Source organism: Taudactylus pleione, unplaced genomic scaffold (assembly GCF_031769625.1).
Source record: "Taudactylus pleione unplaced genomic scaffold, aTauple2 ptg000619l, whole genome shotgun sequence".
Classification (NCBI taxonomy): Eukaryota; Metazoa; Chordata; class Amphibia; order Anura; family Myobatrachidae; genus Taudactylus; species Taudactylus pleione.
The window spans coordinates 1,546,331-1,564,046 of NW_028285021.1; the positions used below are offsets into that span (position 1 = coordinate 1,546,331).

Consider the following 17,716-nt stretch of genomic DNA (forward strand, 5'->3'; position numbering starts at 1 on the left):
ACATTTCAATAAAGTGTTATTTTGCTTTTGTGTTCTCTGATAAAAGCTAAACTCCGCCAGTGTGCAGTCAGAATGCCGACATTCAGAATGACTTGACATCGTTTGAATATCAACATTCAGAGTGTCCACATGTACATAATGTTGACATTCAACATGATACATAATGCCGACATTGTCAGGATCTTGAGATTGACGACATCTGATTTTAAGAGACTGATGACATCCGATTTTAGGATTATGGTTAGATTAGTGTTAGGGTTAGGTGCGGTTTGTGTCAGGCGTACATTAAAAGTGAATGGGAAATTGCATTGTCGAAATGTCGACTTTGACAATCCTGTCAATGTCGACATTATTTCGGTGTTGACATTCGGCATTTCCACATTTTTAATTTTGAATAAATAAACCAACTCCACCTGTCTACCCATATGCATCAAAGAAACAATTTGTTTTATGGGCAGGGTATCATAGCCAGAGAAGGAGAACCGCGCTGTGACATGACCACAGCTCATATAACTTATGTTCAGCCGCAAAGAACAGTCCAGTTCCCCAGAGTCCTCATTTAGTTGGAGCCTGAACTAAACTGTTGACACATCAGTATACAAGGATGCTAATTGTACAGAGTAAAATACAATATGGCTTTTTGGCTTGGAAATTAATTTAAGAGCCCTATGGTAGTTAACACATCTTAATATGAGCAGTGGGGACTGAGCAACACTTTGGGGGTTTGTATTAGAATCATTAACTATTTCTATTCTTTCAAATCTTGAAACTTTCTTCAAAAATGGAGTCTCCTGGTTTCCGCAATGTTGAGATAATTCACGGTACAACTCCTGTTTGTTCCTACCCCCGGCGCTTTACAGCCTTCCTCGTCTCCTGTCCCTGACTGTGAAATGCTTTGTGGTAAGTGACTGGTGGATGAACAGCTATTTCTATCCTTGTGCTGCTCTGTTTGGTGGGAAAATCCAGGGTGTTGTCTTAGCTGCTCAGTTGTCCCATCCTCTTCAGCAGTATCTGGTTCTCTTCCTTCAGCCTCTTGTTCTCCTCCTCAGCTCTCTTCATTTTCTGCAACACAAATAAATTACACTGGATCTGCAAATCAATTCACATATTTTTCAGGGGTCTATTTACTAAGCAGTGTTAGGAGAAGTGAAAAGTGAAGAGTGAAAAGTGATAAGGTGCCAGCCAATCAGCTCCCAACTGTCATTTTTCAAACACAGCCTGTGAGATGGGAGTTTGGAGCTGATTGGCTGGCACCTTATCACTTTCCACTCTTCACTTTTCACTTCTCCTAACACTGCTTTAATAGATCCCTCAGTATTCTATAAACATTCATGGGTGAAACGCGTCATATTTTGTGATCATATTTCTCTCCGATTTGAAAGCATAGGCAGCCCCAAAAAGTCTAAATCAATAGTTACATCCAGCAATGTTATCGTACTTTATGGCAAATGTATTAGTGATAGATTCTCTAACAACAGTTAAGACATCACAAAGTGGTAAAAAAAATTGTTAATATGGAACATCACAGAATTTATGAAAAGCATTTGCAATGTGCCAGATATCATTAACTTTCTAAGTATAATATAATAAAACAATTTTTTTCAACAGTCCATCCTTACATTATGTTATCCTCTGTTTATCATAATTTTCGTTATTGCTTATAACATCGATAAAAATTATTTATCTCCGCATTTCATCTTTTAATTTGTATTTATTTTCTCATTTAAGCAGCAAAACTGGAAGCTGAAATTGAGCTTCCACTTCCCTGCAGGGCTACCAAGACATATTGTAGGCAAACGTCCTAGAGGGGGCAGGGCCAAGCACTGGGCGTGGTTATACTCGCTCTGGAAAAGATTTACCATGGATACTGTGCCGATCTGGGGGTCAATTCTCCTCCTTCAGAGCTGGTAATCAGTACCCGCTCCACTCTCTGCACCCCTTATTCCATGTATGCACCTATCTCTGAAGCATGCTCAATAATGCTTGATGTGACCCTCCACAGCGATATGTAAATCTTTTAGCTGTGCATGTTTTTTGTTGTGTTAGCTGAGCATCACTTAGCTGTCATTGTAATTAAGGATAAATTGGCATTATAATCATGGCCGTCTCTTCCATATTCATCATCGATAAATGGCCCGGTAACCATATGGAAACACTAGTTTCCGCATACGGTTTTCAATGATGAATAGGCTCCTTAGTGAATTGCACTCACCATACTAAAGTATGGTGATGTGATGCTTAAAGAAATCAGAGGCACCGCACGAGAAAGAATATTTTTCTCCATGGCAAGCCTCTCTATGAATAGGCAAAGGCAGTGAAACAAGGCTTTTCACTGCTACATGGTGTATCTAGGGGGGATCGAGTGGGGCACGTGCCCTGGGCACCATGACAGGACACACAGAGGGAGATGCCGTCAGCTACCACTGCTGTACAATGTGCTGCTCTCTCCTAACTGACCCTGACAAAAAAGGGTGCTGACCCTGACAAAATGCGACACATAAAGCATTGAAACGTTGGAAATCCATCCAGCCTCTGTATTTATTACGAGTGTCATCATCATGGAATCTCTGCATACTGCATCACATATCAAAATGGCTAGTGTAATGTCGCCAAATGTATTGCTGGCGGATTAAATACCAACGCTGGAAATCCGAACCATCAGGATCCCGACTGGGGCTGGCAAGTACCCTAACCCTCCCCTCCCCCCCCTAACCCTCCCTTAGTGGTGCCTAACCCTAACCTTCCCCCACTGGTGCCCTACCCTAACCTCTCCCTGTTGGTGCCTAATCCTAACCTCCCCCCTGGTGGTGTCTAACCCTATCCCCCCCTTCCCACACCCTAAACCTAACCCTCCCTGGGGGGTGCCTAACACTAACCTCCCCCCAGTGGCGCCTAACCCCCCTTTCCGTAGCCTAACCCTCCCAGGGGGGGTGTCTAACCATAAGTCCCCCAGGGGTGCCTAAAACTAACCCTCCCCCCTCTCCCCCGTGACTAACAACAGCTAACAGTCCCAGCTTACCTTCGTTCAGGATGCTGACACCCTAAACCTAACCCTCCCTGGGGGGTGCCTAACACTAACCTCCCCCCAGTGGCGCCTAACCCCCCTTTCCGTAGCCAAACCCTCCCAGGGGGGGTGTCTAACCATAAGTCCCCCCAGGGGTGCCTAAAACTAACCCTCCCCCCTCTCCCCCGTGACTAACAACAGCTAACAGTCCCAGCTTACCTTCGTTCAGGATGCTGGGCATCGGGATTTTGGCGTCTGGCTAAAGATAGGCATCAGTATTTAGCCGCCTATCTTTAGTACAGAGTTAGGCTTCCAGCGTCGGGATTCCAACATCCGGCATTCAGGACACCGGTAAATAAACTGCATCCCGTATGTGGCGCCTGTGAGTTAGATAGTTGCTTATTAATGGTCGGCAGACGGAGCACTTTGAATAATAATAATAATAATGATGTTATTTATATAGCACTTTTCTCCAAATAGGACTTTTGCATTTAAAAAACGCAAGATACAAAATGGCAAGATAACTAAGCATTTGTTGTTTTTCTCAGGAACTAGTGGAATGTGTTAGTAAACAATTAAAGTTTTGAGTCTGTTTATGAAGGTTTCTAAGCCTCTCAATCTGTGCTGGGAACTGAGTTTCATAGTCAGAGCCGCAAAGCTAAAAGCTCGACCCCCAGATGAATTAAGGGAGATTTTAGGTACTGCTAATAGTCCTTCATCTACAGATCGCAGTAAGCAAGAGTGGCTCCAATGTATATAATTCATGTTGGCAACAGAACACAATGGGGCCGAATTAAGGTTTCTGGGGGCCCCAGGGCATCAAACTTGTGAGGCTCCTACCAATAAAATGATCAATAAGATATGCTGGTGATATTAAAAAGTTTAATTTGTAAATACTCCCAACACCACAAATGTGTTGAACACACTGTAGTGCCCCCAGTTCACATTATGATACATAGAAAACCCAGTTCACATTGTGCTTCAAGAGCCCCCACCCTGCGGATGTAGCTATGTATGGTAGCCCCCTTTGTGTGGGGAACCCTGGGCGACCGCCCCGGCTGCCCTGTTGTTAATTCAGCACTGGGACACAATATCCACCCCTTCCTTATAATGTAGGCAAGAAGGTAACTTCTAACTTTGCACCTCCCTCTTCATCAAGTACAACACAATGTAAGGTGCCAATTACTGACTTATCTTATACTGAAAGCTGAAGCACTGCTGATGCCGGACCCAGTGGAGCGATTTTCTGCTACTGCGTAATCATCTAAGGGTCTGATTCAGCAATCGGCTGATTAATTCGCACTGCGCATGTGAATGCATCGCAGTGCGCATGCGTGAGCCAGGAGCTGTGATCGGAACTGCAATTGCAGAGGATACACTGACCCAAGACAGAGTGATTAACAGGAAGTGCCTTTTGTGGGTGGCGACGGGAGGGTGGTCGGCCGAACGCAGGCGTGCCAGTTCGTTTCAACACCGTTGCATGGGCGTGCATAAATTATCCACTGTGATACCAGGTGCAGCCTGAGGTCTCATAGCGTGCACAGAAGTAAGCAATTCCGGAGTAGGGTCTGGGGTTCCTCACTGTGTGTATGGGTCCGATGTTACTCAATGTTACCAATTGTTTCACTATGTTGTCCTAGTATACGGATGTGAGTAAGGGGAAGTGGGCGTCCTTATGTCAGGCTGCGATCGCAACGCGAATGCAAACATTTACATATCACCGCTGATATTAGCAACTGCATTGCGTGCGTATAAGCAGAATAGCGATCCACAGTGAATCGGGCCCTGAGTCTCACCGCGAATGTGTCCCAACTGTGTCCATACATAGTTGTAGTTGCGATTTCAGATGGACTCATGGAGACAAGTATTGAAAATGTAGTGGGCAATCCTGGGCGGTGACAGGGAGACGGCTTAGTGCAGAGATGGTCCGTCTTATTGGTATGTTATGGGAGTGTCGCGGGCAGTTGCGTACACGGACAACAGCTTACATAGGAGGCCATACTGAGATGGAAAATATGCACCTGTCATAGGGCAGGTGAAAGTTTTGATGGTGTAACTTATGGTGCATCTAAAGACACATCAGTCAGTATTTCAGCATCTACGTATGCTGAAAGTGAGCGTCTCAGTCCTTGCACATTTGGGTGCATGGATGTACACCAGGGACGGACTATGTAGTGTTAATAGAAGCAGCTTTAGAAAGAGGATCCCAAGTTTATGTTTATTTTCTTTCACTATTGGGGAACCACGTGGGCACTGGCTGCCAGGTCATGCTGGCACTTGCAGTTGCATAAGCTCAAGTATGTCCTGGCAGTGATAGGCCAGCTGGTGCTTGGCAGGCAGGACTTGCTGGGATCATTACTGACTTGCAACTAGCGACCTGGCTGTCCTGCTTGGGTTTGGATTGCCTTTGGGGGAGAACAAGTTTGTTATTGTTAGGAATGAGCGGGTTTGCATTTCCGAAATCCGACACCCCCCCCCCCCCAATCCGAGCCGGGAACCGAAGCAGGCTCGGGTTTTCCCGCCTGGCTCGGAACTGAAATCGAGGCAGTGTCATCATCCCGCTGTCGGATTCTCGCGGGTTTCGGATTCTATAAAAGGTCCCGCGATCGCCGCCATTTTTCATTCCGGCTGTGGAGCGTGCACAGGGAGGGAGCTGGGATCTGTTGGCTAGTGTTGTTGTGTGATACTACATTGTGTGATACATTACATACTGGGCTGGCTGGCTACTGTGAAGAGGCTGGCTGGCTACTGTTATCCATATAGGGGCTGGCTGTTGTCCTGTCCATAGGGGCTGGCAGAGGGAGGGAGCTGGGAGCTGTTGGCTACTGTACTGTTTATGTGAGATAAAAATAAATAAAAATAATAAACTTGTTAGTACACTAATACTAGTATATACATTACAATAGGGGCTGGCTACTGTGAAGGGGGAGGGAGCTGTTGCCGACGTTGGCTGGCTACTGTTATCCATATACAATAGGGGCTGGCTGGCTACTGTTGTCCACACAGGGGCTGGCTGTAGTGCTGTGTTCAGGGGTGCTCGTCCTTCAGGGCTGCTCTCTAGACTTACCACCACCAGTGTTAAAAAAATATATATATATTTTCTGTGTGCGCGTGCCGTGTTAGCCAGCAACACCTGTCATCAGAGTAGGGGTAGGCAGGGGTGCTGTGCTACCTTCAAGGGGCTGCAGCCCAAAAATACAAATAATTTTTACAGGTGCTGTCCTGTGTGTTGTGTTATGGTGTAGGCCACTGCCCTTCAAAAAAAACAAACTTTTAAAATTTACAGGTGCTGTCCTGACTGTGTTGTGGTGTAGGCCACTGCCCTTCTTAAATTTTTACAGGTGCTGTCCTGTGTGTTGTGGTGCAGGCCACTGCCATTCTTCAATTTTGTACAGGTGCTGTCCCGTGTGGTGCAGGGGTACGCTGCCCTTCAAAAAAAAAAACAGGGGTTATTCACTCCATAAAAATAATGGAGAATAAAATATGGAAAGATCAAGAACCACTTCCTCCTAGCGCTGAAGCTGCTGCCACTAGTCATGACACAAATGATGAAATGCCATCAACGTCGTCTGCCAAGGCTGATGCTCAATGTCATAGTAGAGGGCATGTAAAATCCCAAAAACCAAAGTTCAGTAAAATGACCTTCAAAAATAAATTTAAATCATCTGAGGAGAAAACGTAAACTTGCCAATATGCCATTTACGACACGGAGAGATGGCTAAGGTCCTTTCCTATGTTCATGACTAGTGGCTCAGCTTCACATGACGATGGAAGCCCTCCTCCTGCTAGAAAACTTAAACGAGTTAAGCTAGCAAAAGCACAGCGAAGAACTGTGCGTTCTAAGAAGATATCACAAATCCCCAAGGAGAGTCCAAGTGTGGCGGCGGTTGCGATGTCTGACCTTCCCAACACTGGACGGGAAAAGGTGGCTCCTTCCACCATTTGCACGACCGCTGCAAGTGCTGAAAGGAGCACCCACAGTCCACTTGCTGTAATATTCAAATAGAAGATGTCACTGTTGAAGTACAACAGGATGAGGATATTGGTGTAGATGGCGCTGAGGAGGAAGTTGACGAGGAGGATTCTGATGGTGATGTGGTTTGTGTAAATCAGGCACCAAGGGAAAGAGTTGTTGTCCGTGGGATGAAAAAGCCCATCATGGTAATGTCTGGGCAGGAGGCCAAACATTCCACCTCTTTGGTCTGGAAATATTTCAGTCCAAATCCGGACAACTACTGTCTTGCCATATGTTGCGTATGTAAAGGTGTAATAAGTAGGGGTAAGGACGTTAACCACCTAGGAACATCCTCCCTTATACGTCACCTGCAGCGCATACATAAAAAGTTACTGCCGAGTTCAGAAACTGTGGCTAAGACCATAAGCAGTCCAGGGACACCCAAATCCCTTTGTCCTGTTGTATCCAAGCGTCTGCAAACCACACCGTCAACTCCCTGCTCGTCAATTTCCTCCTCAGTCAGGATCGGAAGTACTCCTGCAGGCCATGTCACTGGCATTATTGACTCCTCTCCTATACAGGATTCCTCCGGAGGATCCTGCATTGCTACGCCTAATGCTGCTGCTGCTGCTGTTACTGCTGGGAGTCGTTCATCATCACAGAGAGGAAGTTGGAACACCACTACTTCTTTTACTAAGCAACTGACCCTCCAACAGTCCTTAGCGAGGAGGATGAAGTATGACAGCTAAGGACTGATAACTGCAAAGCGGATAACTGAGGCCTTGACAGCTATGTTGGTGTTAGACATGCGTCCGGTATCCGCCATTAGTGCAATGGGATTCAGACAATTGATGGAGGTAGTGTGTCCCCGGTACCAAAACCCGTCTAAATTCCACTTCACTAGGTAGGCAATACAGAGAATGTACAGAGACATCAGAAAATGTGTCCTCAGTGTCCTAAAAAATGCAGTTGAACCCAATGTCCACTTAACCACGGACATGTGGACAAGTGGAACAGGTCAGACTGAAGACTATATGACTGTGACAGTCCACTGGGTAGATGTATCGCCTTATGCAGCAACAGCAGCAGCGCCACCAGTAGCAGCATCTCAGAAACGCCAGCTCGTTCCAAGGCGGGCTACACTGTGTATCTTAAGGAGGAGCTAAGACGGAACATTTCCGCTCGGTATGTGGGACTTGTGGATGAAGCCCTTCATTCGCTTTGCCAGGATTTGAGGGTGGTCAATCTGTTGAAATCAGACCTCTACATTTTGGCCACCGAGCTTGATCCTAGGTTTAAAGCCTACGTGGTGTCTCTCTTTCCGGTGGACACAAGCCAGCAGAGGTGCAAAGACCTGCTGGTGAAAACACTGTCAGCTGAAGCGGAACGTGACAAGTCAACAGCTCCTTCTTCATTTTCTCCCGCAACTGGGGCTGCCAGGAAACAACTTAGATATCCTAAGCAACCCGCTGGCGGTGATACAGGGCAGGCAGGACCAAGTTTAGACATCTGGTCCGGACTGAAGGACCGGCCAACAATTTCTGACATGTCTACTGTCACTGCATATGACACTGTCACCATTGACAGAATGGTGGAGGATTATATTGGTGACAGCATCCAAGTAGGAATGTCAGACAGTCCGTACCTGTACTGGCAGGAAAGAGAGGCAATTTGGAGGCCCCTGTACAAACTGGCTCTATTTTACCTAAGTTGCCCCCCATCCAGTGTGTACTCCGAAAGAGTTTTTAGTGCAGCCGGGAACCTTGTCAGCGAAAGGCATAGGAGGTTGCTTCCACAAAACGTGGAGAAGATGATGTTCATCAAAATGAATTATCAATTCTTCCGGGAAGACCAGCCTCCAGAAAGTACAGGGGGACCTGTGGTGGTGGATTCCAGCGTGGACAAATTAATACTCTGTGAGGATGAGGATGTACACAGCACTGACAAGGGTGCTGAGGAGGATGAGGATGACATCTTGCCTCCGTAGAGCCAGTTTGTGCAGTGACAGATCAATTGCCAGCTTGTTTTGTGGGGGTCCAAATGAACCAATCATTTCAGCCACAGTCATGTGGCAGACCCTGTCGCTGAAATGATTGGTTTGTTAAATTGTTGCTTGTCCTGTTTATACAATATAAGGGTGGGTGGGAGGGCCCAAGGACAATTCCATCTTGCACCTCTTTTTGTTCTTTGCATTATGTACTCTTTGGCGCCTAGTTTTTCAAACTGCCAACCTGCAGTGCCACTCCTAGATGGGCCACGTGTTTGTGCCTCCCACTTGTGTCGCTTAGCATAGTCATCCAGCTACCTTGGTGCAACCTTTTGGCTTAAAAACAATATTGTGAGATGTTCAGAATAGACTGGAATGAGTGGAAATGAATGTTATTGAGGTTAATAATAGCGTAGGAACTAAAAAACAAGAAATTCTGTTATTTTAGCTGTTTTTATGCTTTTTTCAAAAAAAAATAAGGATCCAAAACACAAAACACAGAAGGGTGGTTTTGGCAAAACCAATCCAGATCCTAAACACGAAGAAAGATCCAGATCCAAAACACAAAACATGAAAAGTGGCCGGTGTACACCCCTAGTTATTGTGCGACTTCTTCTCCTAGGGAATTCAGACCTGTGGGGTTGACTTGTATTATGACAGGGCAACCTGTCATAGGGACATCCCAAGCTTTGCTCCCCTGCAGGCCATAGCTTTTGGGATGGTTATTTATTTTTGGTGAAACGGTGCCATTGTCTTTTATTATTTACTTATTTTCCTAATACAATTGCAACTTGAAATCTAGAGATAAAATGCACTTACTGTACGTTGTCTGTGCATACGTTTGGGCAACACTTTTTTATGTGAAACTTTAAAATCAGGTTCAACGCAATCTCTACCAAACATAGAAATCAGAAAATTATAATAATAATAATAATAATAATAATAATTTTATTTATATAGCGCTTTTCTCCTAAAGGACTCAAAGTGCTTTACATTGGCCTTTACAGTACAAAATACAAAATAAGCTTAAACAAGGGACATTAGTGAAATGCTTGGGAGAAGAGCTAAGTCTTGAGTCTATTTTTGAAGGATTCTAGAGTGGAGGCCTCTCGAACTGTGCAGGGAATTGTGCCCAGAATTACTGTAGGTACTTGTGGGCTGTCATTCAGATTGCTTCAGAAGCCTTACCTGAGACAGAGTCTTCATCTCTTTTTGGAGAAGGAGCACAGACCCTTCCTTGTCATTCAGCTGTGTGCTCAGTTTGTGGTTCTCTTGTCTCTTTCCTCTAACTGCCTAATAAGACACAAACACAGCTCACAGTAAAAATCACCAATACCCTCATGTGACATTTATGTACTTGGAGGTAGATTGGCCTATGATCTATTGTTAGTTCCCCGCTTTGTATGTGCTGATTACCACTGATTGGATTTAAATGAATAGGGGAGTTTTCAAAAGTTGCACTAACACTGTCAAAACCTACCCTTTGTTTCTCAAATATCCTATTATATGACAATGGTATTTTATGGGCCCTATTTTTCACACAGCTTACGCTAGCACTTTGCTTCCAGGTTTAGACCCAGCCACCCTAATGTGCATGTGTCTCTCGGTACCAGAGGGGAGGGATCAGTAGCCCATAGGCTTACCTTGGCCATTAGCTACAGGGCCAAGCTCCAGAATGCTTTGCATGATAAGTCTGACAATATGGTAACCCCCATAGGAAACTATGGGTGCTGCTTGTGTGATCGAAAAGCAAGGAACAGCAGCCGAAATCTCTGATATCCCCACTAAATACATTCTGCGTATGTTTGAAATATGTGGATATCACCTGAAAAAACAGGTATTTTTCGTCGATATCCCGCTTTTAAAAGATATGTCCCTGAATAATAAAATGGCCATTTAAAGAAGTTTAACACTGATTATAGGGGAAATATCCCTATGAATGTTATGTGATATATTTTGCTCATTGTAATTTATTTATATCCAGGGCTGTAAAAATATCAGAGTAAATTACCCTCTTCCAAAGGTCCATCATTGGACATTCAAATATAGGAGTCCAAGTAGAGAAGGCATTAAAGCATTATGAGGGAGATGATTCGCCCAGCGATATAGGGGTTTAGTGGTATCAGTGCATGTTATGTGCACTGATACCGCTTTTCCCCCATGTATTAATGTGGGCAGTAGCGTAAGTTCATCCCAGACGCCCGGAGGCAAGTTATAATTTGGTGCCCCCCGTCACAGCCGCTGACACTGTAATGTAACAATTTGCATGCAGACAGGCTACAGATAGACGAAGGCAGCATCTGATGCAGGGGCAGAACTATGAGAGACAACGTAGGCGCCTGCCGCCGGGCGCCAGCCCTGAAGGGGCATCTCCTCCATTGTCCACAATATATTCACCCCACTTAAGGCTATTTTATATTAATGTTTTTGTGCATATGTGATAAATAGATATGAGATAGATAGATAGATAGATAGATAGATAGATAGATAGATAGATAGATATGCATCATATTTATTTTCCCTTTATTTTAGGGGGGGCACCAAATTATAACTTGCCTCCGGGCGTCTGGGATGAACTTACGCCACTGATCTGATGGTCTGACATGGAGCTCCCCACTATTGTATGGTGGCTTCTCAGGTGCCAGGAAGGGGTGCCATGTATTGGGCGGCCGTGAAGGTACACTCCGGGTACATAGTTACAACCCTAAGTGGGATGAATATGTTGTGGGCAATGGAGAAGGTGCCCCTTCAGAGCTGGAGCCCGGCGGCAGGCGCCTCCATTGTCTCCCATAGTTCTGCCCCTGGGGTTGGGTGGTAAATGACAGGGGCACTATGCTCCCCTGTCATAATCGGCGCTGCTATCTACAAGAGAGTGCGCCGATGTGCCACCCAATGTATGAACGGTCAGCGCCACAGACCGTTCAGTACAGCTGCAGCTATCAATTTCAACAGCTGCAGCTGTCATTCTCCTATCACCACAGCAGGGACAGCACTGTCCCTGGCTGCGGCGGCTGCTGGGTCCCGGGCTGCACGTGAGATCTCGCGCATGCCCAGTGGAGCCGGCCTAGCAGGGATCACTGGAGGGGTTAGTTTTCACTCCCCCACTCCAGCAGACGAGATGTTTTTACATGTTGTTGGTACTGTTTCCTGCTTCGCTATCATTTAATATAGCGTGCCGCCATGATACATCTCGACCCATGGGCATTAGTGACCCAGACAACTGTAGACTTGTGTGTACACTGTATTATTATGTACATAATACTGTACTGCAGCATTGCCTGTCTGATTTATTTGTAAGCTTTTGTTACACTTAATAAAGTGTAATTTATAGATACAAATGACAAATCAGTGTCTGTCAATGAATGCTCATACCTTCTGAAGCTCCTCCATCCATGACTGTCTTGATTTCAAGCTGCTTTCTATACTGTCGAGAGCCGGCATATGAGAATGAATGTCTGGCAGTCTGAAATGACACACAAACTACATTACTACAGCATCAGCAGTTTTATTCTAAGAATCATCAAGAAAACACCAGCAGAAAAATACACTACAGAAGGCTTATTGCTATGAGAAGGGTATCACAGAGCTTGCAAACTGCTGAGGCATGGCCTAGTGTAGGCCTGGTCAACCTGGTCAGCCTGTATAGTCAAACACTGCTTGCAGAGCCGGGGGCGGGGCCAGAACACAGGCAGTAAGCTGCACAGAAAGACAGCTAATAGAGGCATGGAGGGAGTATGGAGGGCGTGCCATCAGCACTGATGGACACCTTGAATGTGTCATGTGACCAGGAAGTGCACTGCAGTGTTTAGAGATCAGAGCTCAGTCAGCAACAGCAAGAGAAGACACAGTGATGCAGGTAGGAGAATCAATGGCCACAAAAGCTTAGTGAAGTGAAGGGAGAGTTACAGTGAGTAGGGGGTAGGACAGGCTCCCAACACTCAGACCCATCTCCGTGTGTGCCTCACGAGCCATTGACCTCACCGCACGTCACTGGCCTAGCCAACATGTGGCTCTCTAGCTGTTGTGAAACTACACATACCAGCAGTGGCGTATCTATAATGGGTGCAGTGTGTGCGGGGCACACGGGCCCCCGGGTCCAGGGTCCAGTGCACACACTGCACCCATATTTTTTTGAAACATACCTGTCCGAGGTCCCACGTCGGGTGTCACTGTTGCTCAGAACACCGGAAAAATGGCCGCCGCAGCCATTTTCCTGTGTTCTGCGCATGCGCAGTAGACTCCAGGCACTAGAGTGTGCCCGGAGTCTACTGCGCATGCGCAGAACGCTGGAAAATGGCAGTCTACTAATGCTACGGTGGCTGGCCAGCCGCGTCAGTCGGCTGCCAGCCACCAGGGGAAGAGAAGGGGGCCCTGCACGAGGAGTGCACACAGGCCCTCTCCTCTCTTAAAACACCCCTGCATACCAGTATGCCCTGCCACAGTTTTAGCATTCCCTAATAGCAAAATTGTGGCAGGACGTGCTGGGACTTGTAGTTTCACAAAAGCTGGAGAGTCACAGGTTGGTCAGGCCTGGCCTAGCGAATTCAGGGATTAGTAGCACCATACTGGAGAACAGTGCAAGACAATAAATTGTGACCTACAGTGTTTGGGGCAGGGTGAAACTTCACTACTGTGTACTGTGATACTATTTGTATTTATGGATAGTGAGAAGTTCTTCTGGAAGTCTCATCATTCTCTGATTCATATATTTACTGTGATGTTTTTAATTCAGTTTAGTTCATGAGAGCAAATATTTCATTGATAGCAATGGGCAACATCACTTTGTTTCCATTGTACCAGTTTTCATACATGACCCCTGAATGTGGCTGTACTATACAGGGGCCTATTCCATGCTTCCTGACCTTTTCACTGGGAGGAGGCAGTCATGTCTGCACTGCAGGAGTGGGGCGCTACCGTGGTGGGAGGGTCTGGGGGCAGAGGGGGCGTGTATGGAATGTGTCTACATGATTGCATCATCGTAGCCCCATCCAATGACTTTCCCTACAAACCCAATTATATGGATATTTATGTGCTCTTTGTTTCATTTAATTTGCTCAGGTGGAAAAAATAGAATTACAGATGTGGCCTCATGTACTGTGCCTTAAGTTGTGCCACATAGCCCCTCTCTATAAACCAGGACCTGTGCGACTTGGCTTTGCCAAGCGTCCTATTTGCTGGAAATGTCCATCTTATTCATTACAAGAGTACACTGACTAATGGTGATTGCGAAACTTGTATATCTTTGTGTGACTTAGGGCGTGATTCAAATGGGTGGACGCTAATGCGTACGCAGCCGCGCATTCCCACACCCGCAGCTCTGTAAATATGCTAATGTTAGAAAAGATCACCCGAGCATAAAGACGCCCACTGCTGCCTTCGTACTTGTATGCGCGATCGCATGCACGCTTAAATATCGGTAACATTGAAGGACATCGGCGGCCATTTACCCTTGCGGAAGGTCTGACCTGCCGCAGCCTAGGGAGGGATACAAGTGGCTACTCATCCCGCTACATTCTGTTATTCTTGACCTGCGACTTAGTACTTGCGTTATGCAATTGTTGTGCGACAAAAACAAAAATCGCAGCCCAGCATCTCTGATTCACTTTGCCTGCGATGCGACTAGGACAACAAAATGTGAAAAATGATTTGCTATGCTACCCATAATGTAGTGGCTCAGTCACCCAGAGCATGTTGTGCCGTATGGTCAGGGGCATAGAGAGGCCGGCCGGGCCCGGAGTGAAGGGGGCGTAGCCTAATCATGGGAGGTGTTGTCACGCCCCCTTAGCATTTAAGAAAAATATATATATTTTTGGCGCTGCGTGTTGGGGAGGGGGGGCGCTGTGAGCCCCTCAGCCTGGCGCAAAGCCTCGGCTGGCGACATCAGTGTGATCTCTCCCCCCACAGGTATAGGAGACAGCAACCGCGAGCACTCCCACCGCAACCCAGCACACAGCAGCGTATGCTGGGCTGCTGTGGTTTAAGAGGGGGGCGACACTGGATTGGGGGGGCCCCCACAGGGCCCCTCCAGCAGCCCGGGCCTGGGTAATAGTACCCGCTCCTCCCTCCCCCTTACGTCACCCCTGAGTATGGTGCAAGGATCATAGGTTTAAGAAAGCGTATCTGTAAGAAGTTTGTTAGGTAGCTAACAGATCACAAGACTAGATGAAAAAACACATACCTGTTTGTACAAGTTCCTTCAGATAGCCGCACTTCCTGGGAAAACAGGATGAACAAATAAATGACGCAGTGTAAATTAGAATCATTTTGTTATTTTAGTACTTGGAAGTTGTACCTCTTGTATAAATTATAATGATATAATACATAATAGATCACAATATACATTTTGTACATTTTCCGTTTTTTTTTTTTCCCCACCACTAACAAGATCACGTGAGTCACAGCATCAACACACTTCCAAAATAACATCCTAAAGGCTTTAAAATAATGTATGGCGGCCAAGGGTTAAGCAGCGAAATCCAGGTCTCCTAAAGCAAACCTTAGGTAGGGGTTCTGCATTACCACTGTAGCTTTATGGGTCCTCCTGCACTGCTCAGGCCATGTTACTGTAGCTGCATGTTTATAGGGAGATGTATCAAAGCTTGGAGAGAGAGAAAATGGCGAGGGATAATGTACCAACCAACCAGCACCTGTCAGTTCACAGGTTGTGGGGGCGATTCAGTTTAGCGGGAGTTGAATAGCGCTGGGAAGTTGGTCCCAGAGCTATTCAATTCAGCACCCTGTTTATTCTGACTATTACAATTTAAGTCAGAGAAAGCCGGTTCTCGTCTGGGTGTTTTATTGCGTGAACCGGCATTCTCCGACTAAAGTGCCGGCTGCGAGGCTAAAGCTCTTCGGATTTCTGTTCGCACGCTCAGGAGAAAAATAAGGGGTCTATTTAAGCAGTGATAAGAGACAGAGTGAAAAGTGAGTGACAAAAGTGCCAGCCAATCAGCTCCCAACTGCCATCTCACAGGCTGTGTTTGAAAAATGACAGTTGGGAGCTGATTGGCTGGCACCTGCATGTGTAACGGACCTATAAGTGATAATGAATAGGCCCACAAGTAACATCACTCATTGTCAGGGGCGTATGTATAATGGGTGCAGGGTGTATGGTGCAAACGGGCCCCTGGGTCCAGCACACCCTGCACCTATATTTTCGAATACTTACCACTCCGAGGTCCTGCGTCGGGTGCCTCAACCCTGCACAAAACGCTGGAAAATGGCTGCCGCACCCATTTTTCTGGCGTTTTGCGCATGTGCAGTCGGATAATCGCCAGGAAACTAGTGGTCGCGCCATTTCCGCGGCGACCTGAGCATGCACAGTAGACTCTGATGCCCAGAGTCTACTGATGCTGCGGTCGGTGGTCAGACGCGCCAGTCTGCTGCCGGCCGCCGGGGAGAGAGGAGGGGGCCCTGGATGGGGAATGAACACGGGCCTCCTCCTCTCTTAATACGCCCCTGCTCATTGTCATGTCAACATGGTAACTATGAAGTATGAACCAAGCGGCCTATTTACTAAGCCTTGGAAGGAGATAAAGTGGACGGAGATAAAGTACCAACCAGCTCCTTCCATTTTTGAAATACAGCCAGTGACACGGCACTTAGGAGCTGATTGGCTGGTACTCTCTGTTCACTTTATCTCCATCCAAGGCTTAGTAAATAGACCCCCAAGTAACTGTCAGCATGCCGACCGCATAATGCTGATACATTATATCGACACTCAGCAGTCACTAGTGCTGGAATATTAGTGCAGCTGTACATATTACTATAAATGGGCATATTGATTGTTTAATCTGTACATATGCAGATCTTCATGCCCTCCTGAAAAGGTTTTGCCAAAGTCCAGTGATTGGTAGGTTAATGCGCACGTTATGGAATATGGAAAAAGGAAGTATGTTATAAGTAGCAGACTGTAACAATTAGCCAGCTTCCTCTGCTGGTAAATGATTTGACAACAATGAAACATGTTACTGGCGCATACTTAAGAAGAATGGGGAAAGTGGAAGGAGATAGTGATAAACAGAAATAAGGAAAAGGAAAGAGTCCACTTAATGTAGTATCAAATTGTTTAATAAAAAATTATTCTTATAAAAGAAAAAGGCAAAATAAGCTTTTAGATATAAAAATATATAATTAATAAGTCACATCTAATAGTCTGGATACAAAGGACTATGGACCTGATTCAGACCCGGTCGCTAAGTTGCGCTCGCTCGCCCTGAGCGATTTTCGCCCATCTGCGCATGCATATAATTCTCAGTGCGCGTGCGCAAGCCAGTCTTTGCGATCTGATTTTTTTTGCTCGTAAGCCACTATCAGGTCGCTGCTTTGAGTGAAAGATGGCGCCGTTTGTGGGTGGTAACAGGGGAAGGTGCTTGTGAACGGGGGAGTGGATGTGCGAACGCAGGCGTGTCAGGCCGCCAAAACTACGTTTAAAGGGCGTGTATAATTAGCAACGTAGCATCATTGGTCACGTCACCTGCATGTATTCAGGCCGCACTGATCACAGTGTTTGTGGCGGGGAAAGGCAACCTCAAGGGCTGCGACCAGCTCTGTTGGTTCTCGATGTTACCGATTAATCCTACAATTCCCGGAGATGACGTGTGTTGCGAGTGGAAAGGGGGCATCTTTATACACTAGTGAGCGCTCATTGCCATAGTTCGCTAACACATAGAGGACGTCTTTACATCACGCAGTGCGAGCGCTTAATTTAAATATCCGGCCCCTTTTTGCCTGCGAGCGACCGCATCTTGCGAGCGGGTCTGAATGAGCT

At 46.3% G+C, this 17,716-nt stretch overlaps 1 protein-coding gene across 1 annotated transcript in view; it reads right to left on the reverse strand.

Moving 5' to 3' along the window:
* Window positions 1-216: 216 nt before the first annotated feature.
* Window positions 217-17,716, reverse strand: part of LOC148479635 (PRKC apoptosis WT1 regulator protein-like) — a 119,063-nt gene continuing 101,563 nt past the window's right edge. Inside the window, exons 4-7 of the mRNA XM_088454492.1 lie at window positions 15,125-15,159; window positions 12,319-12,409; window positions 10,135-10,239; window positions 217-1,062 (exon numbers count right to left, since the gene is read on the reverse strand). Of these exons, the coding sequence (XP_088310618.1) occupies window positions 976-1,062; window positions 10,135-10,239; window positions 12,319-12,409; window positions 15,125-15,159 (318 nt within the window). The 3' untranslated portion in view covers window positions 217-975. The remainder of the gene's footprint in view (window positions 1,063-10,134; window positions 10,240-12,318; window positions 12,410-15,124; window positions 15,160-17,716) is intronic.